This window comes from Panthera uncia, chromosome X, assembly GCF_023721935.1.
Source record: "Panthera uncia isolate 11264 chromosome X, Puncia_PCG_1.0, whole genome shotgun sequence".
NCBI classification, from domain to species: Eukaryota; Metazoa; Chordata; class Mammalia; order Carnivora; family Felidae; genus Panthera; species Panthera uncia.
The window spans coordinates 59,701,237-59,716,409 of record NC_064817.1 but is presented as its reverse complement, the minus strand read 5'-3'; the positions used below and the strand labels follow the sequence as shown (position 1 = coordinate 59,716,409).

General features: G+C 37.1%; 1 protein-coding gene across 8 annotated transcripts in view; it reads left to right on the top strand.

Annotated features, from left to right (window-relative positions):
- ATRX (ATRX chromatin remodeler) overlaps window positions 1-15,173 on the top strand; it is a 314,554-nt gene that overhangs the window by 122,692 nt on the left and 176,689 nt on the right. For all 8 annotated transcript variants that reach the window (XM_049643991.1, XM_049643990.1, XM_049643987.1 and 5 more), the window contains one exon: window positions 815-908. In XM_049643991.1, coding sequence (XP_049499948.1) covers window positions 815-908 — 94 coding nt within the window. The remainder of the gene's footprint in view (window positions 1-814; window positions 909-15,173) is intronic.

Sequence of the window (15,173 nt, the reverse complement as noted above, 5' to 3'; positions counted from 1 at the left end):
AATGTGTATTCTGCTAGAGTTTAGATACCTGTGTCATAGTGGCTATTTTGGTACAGAAAAATAAAATTTTTGAGAGAAAAATAAAATTGGGGTTTCCATTTACTCTCATGATATACAGGGCTCAGCTCCTTTTTCTCAGTGCTGTGGCTAGAAATGGGGTTCTCCCAGTTTGCTCTTGGCACCCTCTGCATAGTTTTGGAATTCAGCCTGCCTTCTTGTTGAAATCAGGAAAGAAAGAAGGAAAAAACCCTATGACACCCATAGTCACTACCCCAACCTCAATTTTATAGGAATCATTATTCAAGTTTTTGTTTCAGTCCCCAGTCTGCCTGCTGTTGTTTCCTTTTCAGAGTGCTTAGGTCATTTCTTTCTATATTCTGTTCATAATTTCTAGTTGTCATAAATGGCAGAGAGTCTGTATTTGTCCTTACTCCATTTTGGCCAGCCTACTTTGTTTGTTTTGAATAACCAGAATTCTTTTTATTCACCTTTGGTAATAATGAATATATTTTATTGACAGTTAAATTCACATTTTAAAAATTCATACATAATTAATACTTATATTTTAATATAGAACCATAGTTTTATAATCATAGTTGGAATACATTTGAATAGTTTTTATAAATTCTATTTGCATTATTAACTGGTCTAATCTATATGCTGTGTAATATCCATTAATGTACATACTAAAATATACATTAATGTACATACTGTAGATACACAGTGGTCTAAGTTTTAATGTGAAGTTATTGACAAATCAAGTGAATTGCATTTCTGTTGGGAAGTATTTAATAACTTAATTTTTTTTTTCAAGTGAGCAGTGAAGATTCTGAAGATTCTGATTTTCAGGAATCAGGAGTTAGTGAAGAAGTTAGTGAATCTGAAGATGAACAACGGCCCAGAACAAGGTAAATATTATATCACTATTTCAAAAATTTTAGGTATATGAATGAACATGCTTCAAGTTATTTGTAGAAAGGTTGGTGTTACTAATAAAGTAAAAAATTTAGTATTTTGATTTGAAACGAATTGTGAAAATTAATTTAAAAAGAGTACATATAAACATATATGGTTGAAATATGTGTTCTAAACTGGGAGGACTTTGTGCAAAATCACGCTTGACTGTAATTTTGGTTGTTATATGGGGGGATGTACCAGTGTAGTAGATTACAGGCTTTGTAGACAGCCTACCTAATCTAACTGTTGGCTCTAATATTTGTTATTTGTATGATTATTCTGTGCTTTAGTTTCCTCATCTGTAAAATGGGGGATTATAGTAGCACTTACCTTATTGATTATGTTGGGCATTAAATGGGCTTCTAATATGCCCACTTGGAATATAGGAAATGTTCCCTGAAATCTAATTATTGGTCTTAGTAGTATACTAGTATTATAGTGATGAAGATGTGTTTGTTCTCTCAGTACACATAGCTACTGATCTAGATGACTAGTTACTTAAAATACTACATAGTATTTTTTTTAAAGTTTACGTACCTATTTTGAGAGAGAGAGAGTGCATGCATGCTTGTGAGTGGGGGAGAGTAGAGGAGGAGAGAGAATCCCTAGCAGGCTCCATGCTCAGTGCAGAGCCCGAAACGGAGCTTGATCTCACAAACCATGAGATCATGACCTGAGCTGAAATCAAGAGTTGGATGCTTAACCAAATGAGCCACCCAGGTGCCCCTATTTCTTAGCATAGTATTTTAGATAATACTAACCTTTCTAAGAATTTTTTATTTCCTCCGGAATATCACATATTGGCCTTTTGTCTAAGATCAAGTATATTTCCTTCAGAATAATATTATCCTTTTATAATTTATCAAATGGGCAACCTATTTGTATTTGTGTGAATGTGATATGTGCGTCTGCATAGGTGTCATACCTGTAAATTTTAAAACATTTGAGATCTTTTTAGATTAGCAGTTACCAGGTTGTTCCTGGAATATAGCAACATATTGTACATTAGGGAAATAACAATAGGATAAATTGAGAGATTTTTAAACCTGAGAATTCACATAACACAAAAATTCACTTATTTTATTTTATTTTATTTTATTTTATTTTATTTTTTGAGATAAAAGTATTTTATTTTCAAGTTTGTTTTTTAAATTTAAATTTTAGTTACCATGCAGTACAGTATTGGTTTCAGAAGTAAAATTTAGTGATTCATCACTTACATACAGTACTCAGTGCTTATCACAACAAAGTCCCTTCTTGGTACCTATCACGCATCTAGCCTATCTCCCACTCACCTCCCTCTGTCAACCCATAGTTTGCTTTTTCTCATTAAGGGTCTCCTGTGGTTTTATTCCCTCTTTTCTCTTCCCCCCACCTCCTTCCCATATGTTCATCTGTTTTGTTTCTTAATTAAATTTCACATATGAGTGAAATCATATGATCTCTGTCTTTCTCTGACTTATTTCACTTAGCATAATACATTCTAGCTCCATCCACGACATTGCAAATGGACAGATCTCATTCTTTTTGATGGCTGAATAATATTCCATTAAGCGCGCGCGCGCGCGCGCACACACACACACACACACACACACACACCCACCCACCCCACATCTTCTTTATCCATTCATCAGTTGGTGGAAATTTGGGCTGTCTCCATAATTTGGCTATTGTTGATAATGCTGCTACAAACATCAGGGTGCATGTACCCCTTCAAATGTATATTTTTGTATCCTTTGGGTAAATACCTAATAGTGCAATTGCTGGGTCATAGGGTAGTTTTATGTACTTTCTTGAGGAACCTCATACTGTTCTCCAGAGTGGCTGAACCCATTTGCATTCCCACCAGCAGTGTAGGAAAGATCCCTTTTCTCTGCATCCTCGCTAACACCTGTTGTTTCTTGCGTCGTTAATTTTAGCCATTCTGATTGGTGTGATGATGATCAGTGATGTTGAGCATCTTTTCATGTGTCTGTTAGCCATCGGATGTCTTCTTTGGAAAAAGGTCTTTTCATGTCTTCTGTCCATTTATTAACTCGGTTATTTGTTTTCTGGGTGTTGAATTTGATAAGTTTTTTATAGATTTTGGATGCTAACCTTTATCTGATATGTCATTTGCAAATATCTTCTCCCATTCTGTAGGCTACCTTTTAGTTTTGTTGATTGTTTACTTTGTTGTGTAGAAGCTTTGTATCTTGATCAGGTCCCAGTAGTTCATGTTTGCTTTCATTTCCCTTGCCTTCAGTGACATGTCTAGTAAGAAGTTGCTCCACCTCAGGTCAGAGAGGTTGCTGCCTATGTTCTCCTCTAGGATTTAGATGGTTTCCTGTCTTATATTTAGGTCTTTCATCATACTGAATGTATTTTTATAAATGGTGTTAAAAAGTGGTCAAGTTTCATTCTTCTGTATGTTGCTGTCCTGTTTTCCTAACACCATTTATTATCCTTTGGATATGCTTTCCTGCATTGTTGAAGATGGGTCGGCCATATAGTTGTGGGTCCATTTATGGGTTCTCTATTCTGTTCCATTGATCTGAGTGTCTATTTTTGACCCAGTAGTATACTGTCTTGATGGCTACAGCTTTGTAATACAATGTAAGATCTGGAATCATGATGCCTCCAGTTTTGTTTTTCTTTTTCAGGATTGCTTTGGTTATTTGGGGTCTTTTGTGGTTCCATACAAATGTAGGATTGTTTGCTCTAGCTCAGTGAAAACTGCTGGTGGTATTTTGATAGGGATTGCATTAAAGATGTAGACTGCTTTGGGAAGTATAGACATTTTAACAATATTTTTTCTTCTAATCCATGGGCATGGAATTTTTCCATTTCTTGGTGTCCTATTCAATTTCTTTCATAAGTGTGCTATAGTTTTCAGAGTATAGATATTTTACCTCTTTAGTTAATTTTATTCCTAGGTAACATTATTTCTTGAGGACTTGCAAATGTGATTGATTCCTTGCTTTTCTTTTTCTGCTGCTTCATTATTAGTGTATAGAAAAGAAACAAATTTCTGCATGTTGATGTTATATCCTATGACTTTGGTGAATTCATGTATTTATTCTAGCAATTTTTTTTTTAATTTACATCCAAGTTAGTTAGCATATAGTACAGCAATGATTTCAGGAATAGATTCCTAAATCTTAATGCCCCTTAATGCCCATCCTCCCTCCCACGAGCCCTCCAGTAACGCTCTGTTTGTTCTCCATATTTAAGAGTCTGTTGTTTTGTCTCCCTCCCTGTTTTTATATTATTTTTGCTTCCCTTCCCTTATGTTCATCTGTTTTGTATCTTAAAATCCTTATATGAGTGAAGTCATATGATATTTGTCTTTCTCTGACTAATTTCACTTAGCATAATACCCTCTAGTTCCATCCATGTAGTTGCAAATGGCAAGATTTCATTCTTTTTGATTGCCGAGTAATACTCCACTCTTTCTGTGTGTGTGTGTGTGTGTGTGTGTGTGTGTATGTACACACATACCACATCTTCTTTATCCATTCATCCATTGAAGGACATATGGGCCCTTTCCTTACCTTTGTTGATAGTTTTTCTTTCTTTTGCTTTATTTTTTTTAATTAACTTGTTTTATTTTATATTTTTTAAAATTTATATCCAAATTCATTAGCATATAGTGCAACAATGATTTCAGGAGTAGATTCCTTAGTGCCCCTTACCCATTTAGCCCATCCCCCCTCCTGCTACCCCTCCAGTAACCCTCTGTTTGTTTTCCATATTTATGAGTCTCTTCTGTTTTGTCCCCATCCCTGTTTTTATATTATTTTTGTTTCCCTTCCCTTATGTTCATCTGTTTTGTCTCTTAAAGTCCTCATATGAGTGAAGTCTTATGATATTTGTATTTCTCTAACTAATTTCACTTAGCATAATACCCTCTAGTTCCATCTACGTTGTAGCAAGTGGCAAGATTTCATTCTATTTGATTGGTGGGTAATACTCAAAGCCTATTGGTGAGTAATCCTCAAAGAACACCACATCTTCTTTATCCATTCATCCATCGATGGACACGTGGGCTCTTTCCATACTTTGGCTATTGTTGATAGTGCTGCTGTAAACATTGGGATGCATGTGTCCCTTCGAAACAGCATAACTGTATCCTTTGGATAAATACCTAATAGTGCAGTTGCTGGGTCATAGGGTAGTTCTATTTTTAATTTTTTGAGGAACCCCCATACTGTTTTCCAGAGTGGCTGCACCAGTTTGCATTCCCACCAGCAGTGCAAAAGAGACCCTCTTTCTCTACATCCTCACCAACATCTGTAGTTGCCTGAGTTGTTAATTTTAACCATTTTGACAGGTGTGAGGTGCTATCTTGTGGTTTTTATTTGTATTTCCCTGATGAGCATTTTTTCATGTGTCGGTTGGCCATCTGGATGCCTTCTTTGGAGAAGTGTCTATTCATGTCTTTTGCCCATTTCTTCACTGGATTATATGTTTTTTGTGTGTTGAGTTTGATAGGTTCTTTATAGATTTTGGATACTAACCCTTTATCTGATATGTCATTTGCAAATATCTTCTCCCATTCTGTTGGTTGCCTTTTAGTTTTGCTGATTGTTTCCTTAGCTGTGCAGAAGCTTTTTATTTTGATGAGGTCCCAGTAGTTCATTTTTGGTTTTGTTTCCCTTGGCTCCAGAGACATGTTGAGTAAGAAGTTGTGGCCAAGGTCAAATAGGTTTTTTCCATGTTTTCTGCATGTTACTGTCTAGTTTTCCCAGCACCACTTGCTGAAGAGACTGTCTTTATTCCATTGGATATTCTTTCTTGCTTTGTCAAAGATTAGTTGTCCATACGTTTATGGGTCCATTTCTGGGTTTTCTATTCTGTTCCATTGATCTGAGTGTCTGTTCTTGTGCCAGTACCATACTGTTTTGATGATTACAGCTTTGTAATACAGCTTGAAGTCCAGGATTGTGATGCCTCCTACTTTGGTTTCATTTTTCAAGATCGCTTTGGCTATTCGGGGTCTTTTGTGGTTCCATACAAATTTTAGGATTATTTGTTCTAGCTCTGTGAAGAATGCTGGTGTTATTTTGATAGGGATTCCTTTGAATATGTAGATTGCTTTGGGTAGTATCAACATTTTAACAATATTTGTTCTTCCTATCCAAGAGCCTGGAATATTTTTCCATTTTTTTGTGTCTTCAATTTCTTTCATAAGCTTTCTATACTTTTCAGTGTATCGATTTTTCATCTCTTTGGTTAGATTTATTCCTAGGTATTTTATGGTTTTTGGTGCAATTGTAACTGGGATCACTTCCTTGATTTCTCTTTCTGTTGCTTCATTGTTGGTGTATAGGAATGCAACCGATTCCTGTGCATTGGTTTTATATCCTGCCACTTTGCTCAATTCATGGATCAGTTATAGCAGTTTTTTGATGGATCTTTTGGGTTTCCCATGTAGAGTATTATGTCATCTGCAAAGACTGGAAGTTTGACCTCCTCCTGGCTGATTTGTATGTCTTTTATTTCTTTGTGTTGTCCAGTGAAGCTAAGACTTCCAAAACTATATTGAATAACAGTGGCGAGAGTGGACATCCCTGTCTTGTTCTGACCTTAGGGGGAAAGCTCTCAGTTTTTCCCCATTGAGGATGATATTAGCGTTGGGTCATTCATATATGTCTTTTATCATTTCGAGATATGCTCCTTCTATCCCTACTTTCTTGAGGGTTTTTATCAAGAAAGGATGCTGTATTTTGTCAAATGCTTTCTCTGCATCTGTTGAGAGGATCATGTGTTTTTTGTCCTTTTATTGATGCCATGAATTACATTGATTGTTGTCCTGATATTGAATCAGAGCTGCACCCCAGGTATAAATTCCACTCGGTCGTGGTGAATAATTTTTTTTAATGTATTGTTGGAGACGCTTGGCTAATATCTTGTTGAGGATTTTTGCATCCGTTTTCATCAGGGAAATTGGTCTGTAGTGGGCTCCATGTCTGGTTTTGGAATCAAGGTAATGCTGGCTTCATAGAAAGTGGAAGTTTTCCTTCCATTTCTATTTTTTGGAACAGCTTCAAGAGAATAGGTGTTAACTCTCCATTAAATGTTTGGTAGAATTCCCCTAGAAAGCCATCTGGCCCTAGACTCTTGGTTTTTGGATATTTTTGATTACTAATTCGATTTGATTACTGGTTATGGATCTGTTCAAAGTTCCTATTTCTTCCTGTTTCAGTTTTGCTAGTTTATTATATGTCTCTAGGAATTGTTCTTTTCTTCCAGATTGCCCGTTTTATTTGCATATAATTGCTCATAATATTCTTTTACTGTTTTTATTTCTGCTGTGTTATGATCTCTCCTCTTTCATACTTGATTTTATTTATTTGGGTGGTTTCCTTTTTCTTTTTGATCCAACTGGCTAGTGGTTTATCAATATTGTTAATTCTTTCAAAGAGCCAGCTTCAGGTTTCATTGATCTGTTCTGTTTTTTTTTTTTTTTTGTTTGTTTGTTTCTATAGCAATGATTTCTGCTCTAATCTTTATTATTTCCTGTCTTCTGCTGGTTTGGGGTTTTATTTGCTGTTCTGTTTCCAGCTCTTTATGGTGTAAGGTTTGGTTGTGTGTCTTAGATCTTTCTTCCTTCTTTAGGAAGGCCTGGATTGCTATATACTTTCCTCTTATGACCGCCTTTTTTGCATCCTAGAGGTTTTAGGCTGTGGTGTTATCATTTTCATTGGCTTCCATGTACTTTTTAATTTGATCTTTAACTTTTTGGCTAGCCCATTCATTCTTTAGTAGGGTGTTCTTTAGTCTCAAAATATTTACCTTTCCAGATTTTTTCTTGTGGTTGATTTAGAGTTTCATTGTGTTGTGGTCTGAAAATATGCATGGTATGATCTCAATCTTTTTTTTACTTGTTGAGAGCTGATTTATGTCCCAATATGTGATCTATTCTGGAGAAGATTCCATGTGCACTGGAGAAGAATGTATATTCCGCTGCTTTATGCCTTATTGATGGTCGGTTTATGTTGAATCTAATACGAGTTGTCTGTGCTGCCTAGATTTTGATGTCTGTGTCTTTCCTCAGGTTAGTAGAAGTTTTCCGCTATGATTTGCTCACATAACCCTTCTACCCGTTTTTCTCTCATCATCTTTTGGGACCCCTGTGATTCTGATGTTTCTTTAGATGAGTCCCTGATTTCTCTCATTATTAAATCATGCTCTTTTGCCTTAGTCTGTTTTTCTGCTTAGTACTCCATAAGTTTGTCCTCTGTATTGCTGATTGTCTTCTCTGCCTCATCCATCCTTGGCCGCTGTGGCATCCATTTGAAATTGCAGCTCAGTTATAGCATTTTTTATTTCGTTCTGACTAGATTTTAATTCTTTTATCTCCACAGAAAGGGATTCTAGTCTATTGTCAACTCCAGCTAGTATTCTTATTATCGTGATTCTACATTCTGGTTCAGACATCTTGCTTGTATCTGTGTTGGTTAAATCCCTGGCTGTCGTTTTTTTCATGCTTTCTTTAGGGGTGAATTCCTTCGTTTCATAATTTTGAAGGAATAAAAGGAATTAATAAGGTAAAAGGAAAAAAAATTAAAATTAAAAAATTAAAAGTAACACACACACACACAAAAGAATCAAATAAATGATGCTATATCCTAGGTGTGTTTTGATCTGGTTGTTGAAAGGAGCTTGATAGATAGATTAGAGAAAAAAGGGAAATAAAAGGAAAACTTTTGAACATTTGAAAAAATGAATACAATGGAATAGAACAAAATGAAATGGTGGAAGTAATAGAATTTGAAAAACTTACAATAAAGTAAAAAGTAGAGTGAAAAAAATTAAAGAAAAATATTTTTAGTAAAAATTGAAAATAAAACTATTTTTTTTCTTTCTGTATTCAAGAAAAGGAAATTAAAAAGAGAAAAAGAAAAAAGAATTGGATAGATGGACCAGTGAATAGACTGAAATACGATTGAAATTACATCTTTGTCCCCTAGGAGTCCAACTATGAAGTTGAAGTACTTTATAGTTCGTAAACTAAGCAGGTGGAGAAACTTGTGTTCCTGAAGAGCGAGTTTGGCCCAGTTGGGCGGGGCTTAGTGTATTGGCTCTGTTCTCCATTAGATGGTGCTGCTTAGCTTACTGGCGTGGATTGTTTTGGCGTTGGTTGGAGTGTATGAGCATGCGCAGGAGGGTTGGAAATGGCGTCACCCATCTACCCAGTCTGTAGTATCGGAACTTTGTTTTCCTGATCAGCAGTCAAGCACCTGTCCTTCCTCTCTGGCTTCCGTCCACTCCCCACATTTATAGGTCCGTGACCAAGCCATCAGGTTGCTAGGTGGCACCTCCCTCCTGAGTTTTATCTCAGATATGGCTGTGTTTCCCAACCCCTCACTTCTGAGGGACTGCAGCTTTGTCCCACACAGACCTTCTGGGGGAGGGTCTCACCAAGCAGTGGCCAGGTGCCAGCCGTACCTAGGAACATTCGTGGGACTGCGTTGCTGCCAGTGCCCATAGACTGCATCTGGGTGCCAACCCGCCCCAGAAAATGTTCACACAGTCGTGTAGCAGCAGCAGCATTTCAGGAATTATGGAAAATCTCAACACACATCTGGCGCCAGGCTTCACCTTTAACGACCTTGTTCCAGCACCAGTGAATGTGGTTGTTCTCCGGAGTCTGCTGGTGCCTTTGTCTGTGGGGGGGGGGGGGGTCACACAGCCTCTACCAAGTGTCCTCCCAGTAGGGGAACCACCTGTACCCTGGGGCCCTTGGGCACCCGGACCTCATTTTGCTCCTGGGGATTTGCCCTTCCCAGCAGAGCACTGCCAGATGTTGAGCTGCAGAGTTTCAGACTCTGCACTCCCCCTGTGTATAGAGTCTTAGTGGAATTTAAACTCTCTCCTTTTTCCCTTTTAAGTTCAGTCCCTGTGACTGTTTCCACTTTTCCACTTTCTCTCCAGCTGCTTTTTGGGGCGGGGGTTGCTTTTCCCGTGCTCTTTCCCCTGCTGTCTCCGTCCTCTCTCCACAAGTAAAAACAGCTTCCTGCCCTCCACGGCTTCCCTCTCCCCCAGTTCACCTCCTCATGCCACATACCTGCTACGTTCTGTGGTTCAGGTTGTGCAGATTGTTGTGTTAATCCTCAAATCAGGTTTCTAGGTGTGCAGGATGGTTTTGTGTTGATCTGGCTGTATTTCATGGACGCAAGATGCAAAAAAAACTTCCATGTGTTCTGCCATCTTGGTTCTTCCCCTCATTCTAGCAATTTTTTGGTGGAGTCCTGCATTTTCTATGTAGAATGACATATCATCTACAAATAATATAAGTTTGACTTCTTCCATGAGAATTTGGATGGCTTTTATTTCTTTTTGTTATCTGATTGCTGAGGCTGACTCCCATTACTGTGTTAAACAGTAATGGTGAGAGGGCCATCCTTGTCTTGTTCCTGACTGTAGGGGAAATGTTTTCACTTTTTCCCCATTGAGGATGTGGGTTTTCGTATCTTGCCTTAATGATATTTAGGTATGTTCTATCTGTTCCTACTTTGTTGAGGGTTTTTATCAACAGTGGATGCTGTATTTTGTCAAATGCTTTCCCTGCATCTATTGACAGGATCATATGGTTCTTATCCTTTCTTTTATTAATGGGGTATATCACGTTGATTGATTTGTGAATGTTGAACCAGACCTGCATCTCAGAAATAAATCCCACTTCATCATGGTAAATAATTCTTTTAATGTACCATTGAATTTGATTTGCTAGTATCTTCTTGAGAATTTTGCATCCAGGTTTATCAGGGATGTTGGCTGGTAATTCTTTTTAGTGGAGTCTTTGTCTGGTTTGGGAATCAGTGTAATCCTGGCTTTGTAGAATGAGTTTGGAATGTTTTTTTGAAATAGAATGTTTTTTTTCAAATAGTTTGATAAGAATAAATATTAACTCTTTTTTAATGGTGGTTGAATTCCCCTGGGAAGCCATCTGGACCAGGACTGTTATTTATTGTGAAATTTTTGATTAGTGATTCAGTTTCTTTGCTGGTTATGGGACTGTTCAAATTTTCTATTTCTTCCTGTTTGAGTTTTGGTAGTTGTTGAGTTTCTAGGAATTTGTCCATTTTTTTCCAGATTGCCCATTTTTTTGCCATATATGTTTTCAGAGTATTCTTTTATAATTGTTTGTATTTCTGTAATGTTGGTTGTTATTTCTCTTCTTTCCTTAGTGATTTTCTCTATTTGGGTCATTTTTCTTTTTGATATGTTTGGCTAGGGGGTTTATCAATTTTGTCACTTGTTTCAACAACCAGCTTTTAGTTTCATTTATCTGTTGAATGTTTTTTTTTAATATCATTTATTTCTGCTATAATCTTTATTAATAATTTTTTTTCTTTTGCTGGGTTTAGGCTTTATTTTCTGTTCTTTTCTAGCTCCTTAAGGTGTAAGGTTAGGGTCTGTATTTGAGACCTTTCTTGGTTCATGAGATAGGACTGAATTGCAATATACTTCCCTCTTAGGACTGCATATGCTACATCCCATAGTTTTGGACTGCCGTGTTTTTATTTTCGTTGGCTTCCCTGTAATTTTTTATTTTTTAATTTCCTGGTTAGCCCATTGATTCTTTAGTAGGATGTTTTTTAACCTTTGTATATTTGAGGGCTTTCCAAATTTTTTCTTGTGGTTGACTACAAGTTTCATAGTGTTGTCACTGAAAATATGTATGGTATGATCTCTATCTTTTTTAAAAAAAAATTTAATGTTTTATTTTTGAGAGAGAGAGAGAGAGAGAGACAGAGCAAGAGCAGGGGAGGGGTAGAGAGACACACACACACAGAATCCGAAGCAGCCTCCAGGTTCTGAGCTATCAGCACAGAGCCTTCGCGGGGCCCAAACTCACAAACCATGAGATTATGACCTTAGCCAAAGTTGGACATTTAACCAACTGAGCCACCCAGGTGCCCCTGTTTTATTTATTTATTTTTAAAAAATGTAATGTTTTTATTTATTTTTGAGAGAGAGACAGAGAGATAGAGCATGAGCGAGGGAGTGGCAGACGGAGGGAGACACAGAATATGAAGCAAGCTCCAGGCTCTTAGCTGTCAGCATAGATACCGATGTGGGGCTCAAAATCACGGACCGCGACATCATGACCTGAGCTGGAGTTGGACACTTAGCCCACTGAGCCCCCCAGGCATCCCATCTATGTTTTTATACTTCTTGAGGGCTGATTTGTGACCTAGCATGTGATCTATTCTGAAGAATGTCCCATATGCTCTTGAAAAGAATATGTATTGTGCTTCTATAGGATAGGATGTTCTGAATATATCTGTTAAGTCCATACGGTCCAGTGTGTCATTCAAAGCCATTGTTTCCCTGTTGACTCTCTGTTTAGATGACCTTTCTATTGCTCTAAGTGGGATGTTAACATCCCCAATTATTATTGTGTTATCACCAGTGTGTTTTTTTATGTTTCCCATTGATTTATATATTTGGGTGGTCCCATGGTGGTGGCATAAATATTTACAATTATTAGCTCTTGTTGATGGATAGACTGTATTGTCACAGTCTTTGTTTTAAAATCTAGTTTATGTTTAATACATATGGCTATTCCAGCTCTCTTTTGGTAACCATTAGCATGATAGATGGTTCTTCATCCCCTCACTTTCTATCTGCAGGTGTCTTTAGGTCTACAATGAGTCCCTTGTAGGCAGCATATAGATAGATGGATCTTGCGTTTCTTAACTCTTCTGATACCCTATCTATGTCTTTTGATTGGGGCATTTAGTTCATTTACATTCAGATTATTGAATGATACAAATTTAGTGACATTTATTACATGTAGAGTTGCCAGTTCTGGTGATGCTCTCTGGTCCTTTCTAGTCTTTGTTGCTTTTGGTCTTTTTTTTTTTTTCCCCTCCACTCAAATAGTCCTCCTCAGAATTTCTTGTATAGCTGGTTTTGTGGTCACAAACTCCTTTAGTTTTGTTTGTCTGGCAAAGTCTTAATCTTTCCCTCTATTTTGAATGACAGCCTTTCTGAATAGTGCATTCTTGGCTGCATATTTTTTCCATTCAGCACATTGATTATATCTTGCCATTCCTTTCTACTCTGCCAAGTTTCTGTGGACGGATCTGCTGCCAATCTGATGTGTCTTCCCTTGTTAGGGAAGGTTAAGGACTTTTCCCCTTTCTGCTCTCCAGATTCTTTTCCTTGTCTGTGTATTTTGTGAATTTTACTATGATATGTCTTGGTGGTTCCTAGGTTTTGTTGAATTTGATGGAAGTTATCTGTGCTTCCTGGATTTTGATGTCTGTGTCCTTCCCCAGATTAGGGTAGTTTTCAGCTATAATTAGCTAACACAAACCTCCCGCCCTTTTTTCTCTCTCATCATCTTCAGGAACTCCTGTGATTTGAATATTACTACATTTTAAAAAATTGCTGATGTCCCGAAGTCTGCCTTTGTGACCTCTGATCTTTGTTTTCCTCTTCTTTTCAGCTTCATTATTTTCCATAGTCTTATCTTCTATATAGTGAATCGCTCCTCTGCTTCATCCATCCTTTTTTGTATTGTTTTGATTTGGGTTTGCATCTCGGTTATAGTATTGTTGATTTTGGCCTGACCAGATTTTAGTTCTTTTATCTCTGCAGAAAGGGATTCTCTGGTGTCTTCTATGCTTTTTTCAAGCCCAGCTAGTATCCTTATAATCATTGTTTTTAATTTAATGGTTTAAAGTAAATTTAGTTCACACATCTTACTTATATCTGCATTGATTGAATCCCTGGCCATTATTTCTTAGTGTTCTCATCATTTTAAAGTGTATAATACAGGGGCACCTGGGTGGCTCATTTGGTTGAGTGTCTGACTCTTGATCATGATCAGGTCATGATCTTGCAGTTTGTGAGATCGAGCCCCACCTGGGTCTCTGCACTGAGAGCATGGAGCCCTGCTAGTGCTCTCTCCTTCTCTCTTTCAAAATAAATAAATATATATTAAAAAAATAAAGTGCAGAATACAGTGGTTAGAATATTCACAAGTTCTGCAGCCACTAGCACTATCTGGTTTGAGAACAGTTTCACCACCGCAGAAAGCAACCCTGTACCCATTAGCAGTCATTTCCCATTCTTCCTGCCCTCCATTCCCTGGCAAAAGCTAATCTACTTTATATATGGATTTGCCTATTCTGGACATTTTATATGAACGGATTCATATAATATGTTTTCTTGATGTTTATTTATTTTGAGAGGGATTGTGCAGCATTAGCTGGGGAGGGGCAGAGAGAGGTAGAGAGAGGAACCCAATCAGGCTCCGTGCCATCAGTGCAGAGCCTGACACAGGGCTTGAACTCATGAACCATGAGATCATGATGTGAGCCAATGTCAACATTCAGACACTTAACTGACTGAGCCACCCAGGTGCCCTCAATATGTTTTTTTAAGTGAATGGATTCTTTCAATTAAAATAATATTTTGAAGGTTCATCCATGCTGTAGCTTGTATTAGTACTTTTATCTTTTTAAAAAATTTTAAATGATCATAAAATAGCATGTAACATAAAACTTACTGTTTTATTTATTAAGTGTATGGTTCAGTAGTGATAAGTACATTCACGTTGTTCTGTAACCAATCCTTATAACTTTTTTTATCTTGCGCAACACACACTTTGCCCATAAAACAATAACTCCCCTTTCCCTTATCCCCAAACAACTACCATTCTACCATTTGTATCTCTGAATTTGATTTTTATAGGTACCTTATATAAGTGAAATCATACAGTATTTGTTATCTTATTGTGGCCAGCTTATTTCACTTAGTACAGTATCCTCAAGCATCATCCATGTTGCAGCATATATCACAGTATACTTCTTTTTTAAGGCTAAATAATGTTCTGTATGCATACACCACATTTTATTTATTTCTTCATCATTGAACACTTGGTTTACTTGAACCTTTTGCAATTGCAAATGATGATTCTGTTTTGAACATGAGTGTACAAATATTTCTTCAGTCCCTGCTTTAAATTCTGTTGGTTATATACCAGAAGTGGAATTGCTGGATGGTATGATAGGCTGTGTTTAACTCTGAGGAACTGCCAAATAGTTTTTCATAGTGGCTGTATCATTGTACATTCTTTTTTTTCAATTTTTAAAAACTTTTTTAAATGTTTATTTTTGAGGGAGAGAGAGCGAGTGCACAAGTGGTGGAGAGGCGGAGAGAGAGGGAGACAGAAGAATCCAAAGCAGGCTCCATACAGTCAGAACAAAGCCCGA